The sequence below is a fragment of the Hyperoodon ampullatus genome (genome assembly GCF_949752795.1).
Source record: "Hyperoodon ampullatus genome assembly, chromosome: 7".
Classification (NCBI taxonomy): Eukaryota; Metazoa; Chordata; class Mammalia; order Artiodactyla; family Ziphiidae; genus Hyperoodon; species Hyperoodon ampullatus.
The window spans coordinates 59,396,020-59,402,597 of record NC_136920.1 but is presented as its reverse complement, the minus strand read 5'-3'; the positions used below and the strand labels follow the sequence as shown (position 1 = coordinate 59,402,597).

Below are 6,578 nucleotides of genomic sequence, written 5' to 3'. Positions count from 1 at the left end.
TCCTTAAGGTTCCTGGGTTCCAAGGTTCTGGGCCCCCTGGGTCCAGGGAGAGAGGCAGATCAGATGCAATAAAAGCCTTGAACGTAGCTGGGCAGATCTTAACCGAGGGAGTCTGTGGGCACTTGGGGTCCCTCATGGCCCTGGTCAGGTGGGGGTATCAGGCTTCCCTGCTGGGTCCTGATGGCCGTTCTCCCCACCACCCCCTTCCCTTCAGGGCGATGGCCGCAGGCCCGGGCCTCTGGAATGGCACCATCAATGGCACCTGGGATGGGGATGAACTGGGCTACAAGTGCCGCTTCAATGAGGACTTCAAGTACGTGCTACTGCCTGTGTCTTACGGCGTGGTGTGCGTGCTCGGGCTGTGTCTGAACGCCGTGGCTCTCTACATCTTCCTGTGCCGCCTCAAGACCTGGAACGCCTCCACCACATACATGTTCCACTTGGCCATGTCGGATGCGCTGTACGCGGCCTCCCTGCCCCTGCTGATCTATTACTACGCCCACGGCGACCATTGGCCCTTCAGCACAATGCTCTGCAAGCTGGTGCGCTTCCTCTTCTACACCAACCTTTACTGCAGCATCCTCTTCCTCACGTGCATCAGTGTGCACCGATGCCTGGGTGTCTTGCGTCCACTGCGCTCGCTGCGCTGGGGCCGGGCCCGCTATGCCCGCAGGGTGGCCATCGCCGTGTGGGTGCTGGTGCTGGCCTGCCAGGCACCCGTGCTTTACTTCGTCACCACCAGTGCACGTGGTGGCCGCATTACCTGCCACGACACCTCGGCGCCCGAGCTCTTCAGCCGCTTCGTGGCCTACAGCTCCATCATGCTGAGCCTGCTGTTCGCGGTGCCCTTTGCCATCATCCTGGTCTGTTATGTGCTCATGGCTCGGCGGCTGCTAAAGCCAACCCACGGGACCACGGGGGGCCTGCCGCGGGCCAAGCGCAAGTCGGTGCGCACCATCGCCGTGGTGCTAGCTGTCTTCGCCCTCTGCTTCCTGCCTTTCCACGTCACCCGCACCCTCTACTACTCCTTCCGCTCGTTGGACCTCAGCTGCCACACCCTCAACGCCATCAACATGGCTTACAAGGTCACCCGGCCGCTGGCCAGCGCCAACAGTTGCCTTGACCCTGTGCTCTACTTCCTGGCTGGGCAGAGGCTCGTGCGCTTTGCTCGGGATGCCAAGCCACCCACAGACCCCACCCCTACCACCCAGCTTCGCCGCAGGCTGGGCCTGCACAGGTTCAACAGAACTGACACTAAGAGGACAGAAGACTCGTCCAGCAGTGAGAACTCTAGACAGACAGAGCCCACACCGCCTGGTGGTGAAAACACTAAGGACATCCGGCTGTAGGACCTGAACCCCTTGGGCCTGTGCCAGTTTGTGTTGGATGGGACTGTAGACTTGTTCAAATGGGGCAGTCTCCCCAGATATGGACCATCAGTGAATCAGGCCGGATGGTCAAGGGGGCCGTGACCCCAGTGCTCTGTCATTTGACAGGGGCGCAGTTTGTTCTCTGTGGTCCAGAGAGTTCAACAGTCCCCACATCCCGAGTCACCATTTGTATGTGAGATTTGGGGAGTAAGGTTTTAAGAAAGGCAAGGGTTTGGGGCCAGTTCTGCCCCTGGCCTGAATCCCACGTAAATACCTGGCTGTGCCTGCCAAGGTACCTCGGCTGGGCTCCAGACTAATCAAGTCAAGTGGAGAAACAGGCCCAGAGAGGAAAGTGACTTAACCAAGGTCACACAGCCAAGCCAAGCCTGAGCTACCTGGGAGGGACAGGGTCGCAAGTTGACCAGAGGACCCTGGTAAGGAGTCAGGGCTGAGCCAGAGGTTCCCACGATGAGTCGGAGTGGTCTGAGTGCCACCGTGGGCTCAGCTCTGAGGAGGACGCCCAGCCCAAGGGATGAACGTCTGGGAACTGATGTCATAAACCCATCTGGAGGCTGGGAGCCAGTTTGAGGCTGGGACTTGTACTAAAGGTGTTGTTACCTGCTGAGCCGGACCCCGTTGTGTAGTTGGAGGTTGGGGATACAGGCTGGGGAGCTCTCACCATCCACACTAGGGTCCTTTCTCCAACCTGTTCTCTTCTGCCACCTGCCTTCCCAGTAGCTGCCTCAGTGGTGGTCTCATACGAGGAATATAAATATACTCTCCAGACCCCAGGTCATCCTCCACTTTAAAGTTAACTGGCTTTTATGCCTGGTTTTGCTGGGTGCAGAGGGGAGTCAGGTGGGGTCCCAGTCCTCAGGATTCCCCAGTTTAGGATTTAATGATGATGACCAGTCATGCACTGGTAAAAGTTCAACCATTTAGCTGACTCTCGACGGGGGGTGCGGGGGTGAGGGGAACCCCTTATTTGCAGCATTGCCAGTTTCTGTGGTACAAATACTCCTGCCACGGCCAGTTTCAGACTACCAATGTGATATCAGCCTCGTGCAAAATTCCTGAAAAATTAACAGAGGGCTCTTGAGAGCAGGTACAAGTTTCTCTAGCACACCACTGGATAATGCTAGTGGTTGGGGCAGTGGACCAGGGCATCAGGGAAGGCTTCCTGGAGTGGGTGGACTTCTGAGAAAAGCACTTCATCAGAGAAGAACATCCAGGTGCAGGTGCATATTCTAGGCAAAGACATGGGGGCAGGAGAGCAGGGCCTGCAGGAACTGGAAGCCAGCTGGGCAGTTGGTGCCCAGGTTCAAGGCAGGAATGGGGAGGGGGGGCGGGTCACAAGGAGGCCAAGTCAGGGCTCCCTCCTTGCCCTGACCATGAGGTTTCTTTTGCACTGGGGATAAGCATGGGAGAGATTCACTCTTCCTGTCCAGTCCTCTGCCTCTTGGGAAAATCCAGCTACCTGGCATAATGGTTGGTGCTCAGGCTGGATCAGAGCTTAGTGTGGGGGAGATGAGTCTCACCTGGGACAGGTTCTGGGTCTAGCCAGGACCACTCTGGACATCTGTGGAGTTCATCTGGACAGGGCCCAGCCCTAGCTTTGGGGCAGGAATAGGGCAAAACTGACAGACCTCGCTTTGAACCTCAGGGGTAAGGACTCTCTCTCTCTCTGTCCCTCTCCTTCTGGGAGAGCCCTTGCCCGAGGGGCCCACTCTGCCTGAGAGAAGGTCCTTCTTTCCCCACCCCACCTACACCTACCTCCTATGACTCCTCCACCCTTCCCACTCTGCCTCTTCAAAACGGCACCCCCAGAGGTTGCTCACATGGGCTCCCCCATGTGACAGGGACCTGTCATAAGCCATGACCCAAATGATTCCTCCGCATTGTGCCATGTGGGTGACTTGCCCAAAGTAGTGTGAAATGCTCACCTCCCACATTCTAGGTTCTATACTCCTATTAATGTAGCCCGGGTCCTTATGAGCATTTCTGTGATGATCTCTTACAGTCTGTCCTTGAACCTTTCTTGCAGGCCTGAGCCTATCTCTTTCTTACCAGCTGCTGCTCAGGCTGAATCCAATGCCAGTTGATAAGGCACCTCTACCCAGGTGAGATACTCGACTGGCCAGGAGTGTTAATGCTGAGCTCTGAACCCCTCAGCCCTGCTCAGACTCGGAGGCAGGGAGTTATACGTTGTGACTTTGGGGGCTCTCTAGTGTCTATCTGTGATTGGGGATGGGGCTGTGTCCACCACAGGCCCAAGTTCCCCTATGGTCCCCATTCCTTTCATGTCCTGCCCAGTTACCCCTCCAGCAGCTGTCCTGGAGACCCCAAGAACTGAGAGCCCCACAGCACATAGAAACCACACTATGGCCTAGTGCCAGGACGCCTTCCTTAAACCAGCTGCCTACAGATTTCTAAGGACACAGGACCTAGGGGACAGGAGGGCCTGACTCACCATCTAATCCTGTGGCAGGCACTGGTGGGGGTGGGGAATGAAGACCCTAAGGGAGCCTGGGACAGGCCCAGGGCCCCTCCTGCGGACCCTAGTCAAACCATCTGGCTCTTCGGTGTGGACATCTGGCCTTGTTCTCAGTGCCCAGGCCCCCCGCCCGGTGGGTGAGGTTCTTTACCCTGTTGCCTTATACTATTTTCAGCCCAAGTAAGAACAGGATTTTCCATTCCCAGCCCCAGACCATTGTCCAGCAGTGACGTGAAGGGACCTGCCTGCTCTCAAAATATCTCCTCTTACTCTCCGGGCCTTGCTGCCCTTTCCCCACCTCCTCACCCTGACATCACTTCCTGGGGCTGTTGACTCCTGAAGGACGCTGTAAAAAGTCACAGCCCCTGACAGGGACCCCAGGGATTATCCAGCCCAGCTTCAGACTCAAGGCCAGAGAGGGGCAGGGCCTTGTCCGAGGTCACTCAGCAGGTCAGCGTGGTGCCTGGTCGTGCGCCAGGGGCTCGGGCTGCCCCTGCGGCTCTGTTCCATTTAGTGCAGGTCAGTGCCTTTGTGGGAATCCTGCCATCACCCCCACCACCCCAGCTCTTCCCACCTCTGCTGGAGCTGGGGAGCTGAGGCCAGGGACCCGGGGCGGAGGGGGCGGGGAGAGCAGCTGGGAGGAGTAAATGCCTGCTGACTGGCCTACGGCAGCTCTTCTCAGTGAGCTCCGTGCAACGGGGGCAGGGGCCCTGGCACATAGGGGTCTCCGCCCCGGGTGGCATTTGTCCCAGGGCCCAGGAGGGACACTCTCACCCTCCAAAGGCTAGGAAAGGCCCTGGCCAACATGCCCTCCAGACACAGTTACTCCTATCTTGATCCAGGTCAGGCCACCAAAGCTACCCCTCTGCCACCACCCTTGTCAAGGCAGATTTGGGCTGATCTGTTTAGAGCCAGGCCCCTGAGGAAGGGAGCTAAGATACTGACCCATGTCCCAGGCACCAGGCAGGGCCCTCTCACATCCATTATTATTAATTCTTTACCACCACTGTGTGAAATAGACATTATTACCCCCATTTAGCAGATGAGAGGACAGGCTCTGAGAGGTGAGGACTTGCTCCAGGTTACACAGGCAGTAAATGGGTGAGTCAAGATTGAGTTCAGGTCCATCTGATGCCCAGATTAGTTCCCTTTCCAGTATCACATGCCACTTGCAACCCCTGCGGGGCAGGAGAGTTTGTAAGCGACCCTTTGTGCGATTCAAGATGAGAGAGGCAGTCTAGTGAGGATGGAGTTAAGAGCACCAGTTCTCTGCCCAGACCACCTGCGTTTGAGGGTTGTCTCCACTTCTTCCAGCTGTGGCACCTTGGGCAAATCAATCTTGCAGCACCTCCATTTTCTCATTTCTGGAAGGAGATACTACCTCCCATGTAGGGCATTGGGAGGCTTACCTGAATGAATACACATGAAGCACTTAGAACAGGGCCTGGCGCATGATAAGCATTTACACACTAGGCACTGTGCCAAGAGGATACAGAGGCGGGCCAGCTGGACCCTGCCCTCAGGGAGTTGACATAACTTAATAAGTAACCACATTGGGATAAGTGAATTGAAGGAAAGGACAGTGTGTCCGGCCAGTGAGCAATAGAGTGTCCCCTGTGGCTGAGGCTTCCCCAGGGTGTGGGAGGAAAGAGCAGGTCCATCCTGGGGTGAGGTGTGGGACCACCCTCCGCCCTGCTTGGCACTGGGTGGCTCTCAGGCTCATGAGCTTGTGTGTGTTTACAGAACCTTGTCCAGGTGATGGGCTGTGGGAGGGCAGTAAGGAGAAGTGATGGCAGGAGGAGGAAGAGGAGGATGCCTCTGATCTTCCAGAGCCTGCCCCTATGGGCTCGAGGGCTCCCACCCACCCATGGCAGCAGGCTTAGCCATTTCTCCCTGACTGGTGGTGCCCACCACAGGGTGCTGCAGCCTCTCCTTGGTTTATCCAAGAGTCAGAGACCCAGGGCTGGAGGACTGGCCTGGAGCTGGGCCAGAGCAGGCAATGGATGGGCAGTTTTTGCTGTGAGACCTGAGGCCAACTGCTTGCCCTCTCTGGGTCACTCTATAGAACCTGGAGAACTTGCTTCCCACATTCTAGTTCTCCCTACCTTAGGGCAGCAGCCACCCAGATTTTTCATCAAAGACACACTAACAGCTACTCCCCCAGGCACTCCCAAGACCCCATGAGCCCTCAGTTCTGAGGACTAGAGTGGGGCAGTGGGTCTCCCCTAGTATCAAGTGACCAGAAAGGTGAAGTGATTCCACTGGCACCACACGTTGCCTTGGAGTGGAGCCAGCTGAATGTCTGATGTTTCTGCCTCCTGTGGGGTGGAGGCTGGAACTTGGCCAGGAGTCACTGGGTTGCAGGATGAAGGATGCATTTACCTTCCCCAGGGGTATGTGCTTGAGGTGGGGGGTGAAGGGTGCGGGAAATGAGCTCCAGAAGCCAAACTCATCCTCCTCTGTCCTGATGCACCATGTGACATGGTGAATACTTTTTTCTCTCTGGGCCTCAGTTTCCAATTTCCCCATATGCAACGGGCCTTGGCTCTGCCCAGCCACTCTAGCCTCTTCAGTAGGGCTTGCCTCTCTCTTCGCTCCAGCTCAGCCAGGTGTCCAGTCTCAGCCTTGTTCCAGCCAGGAACAATGGGCCAGACCGAGCCAGCCCCCAGGGGCTCACCTGAGACTATTTTCAGCCTTGGAGATGAAGTCAGAAA

At 56.8% G+C, this 6,578-nt stretch overlaps 1 protein-coding gene across 1 annotated transcript; it reads left to right on the top strand.

The window, feature by feature from the left end:
- Positions 1-218: 218 nt before the first annotated feature.
- P2RY2 (purinergic receptor P2Y2) lies at positions 219-1,992 on the top strand (the record flags this gene model as incomplete). Its single annotated transcript, XM_079708672.1, has 1 exon — positions 219-1,992. The coding sequence occupies one exon, from the start codon at positions 219-221 to the stop codon at positions 1,347-1,349; it is 1,131 nt and encodes a 376-aa protein (XP_079564798.1). The 3' UTR covers positions 1,350-1,992.
- Between the last annotated feature and the right edge of the window lie 4,586 nt (positions 1,993-6,578).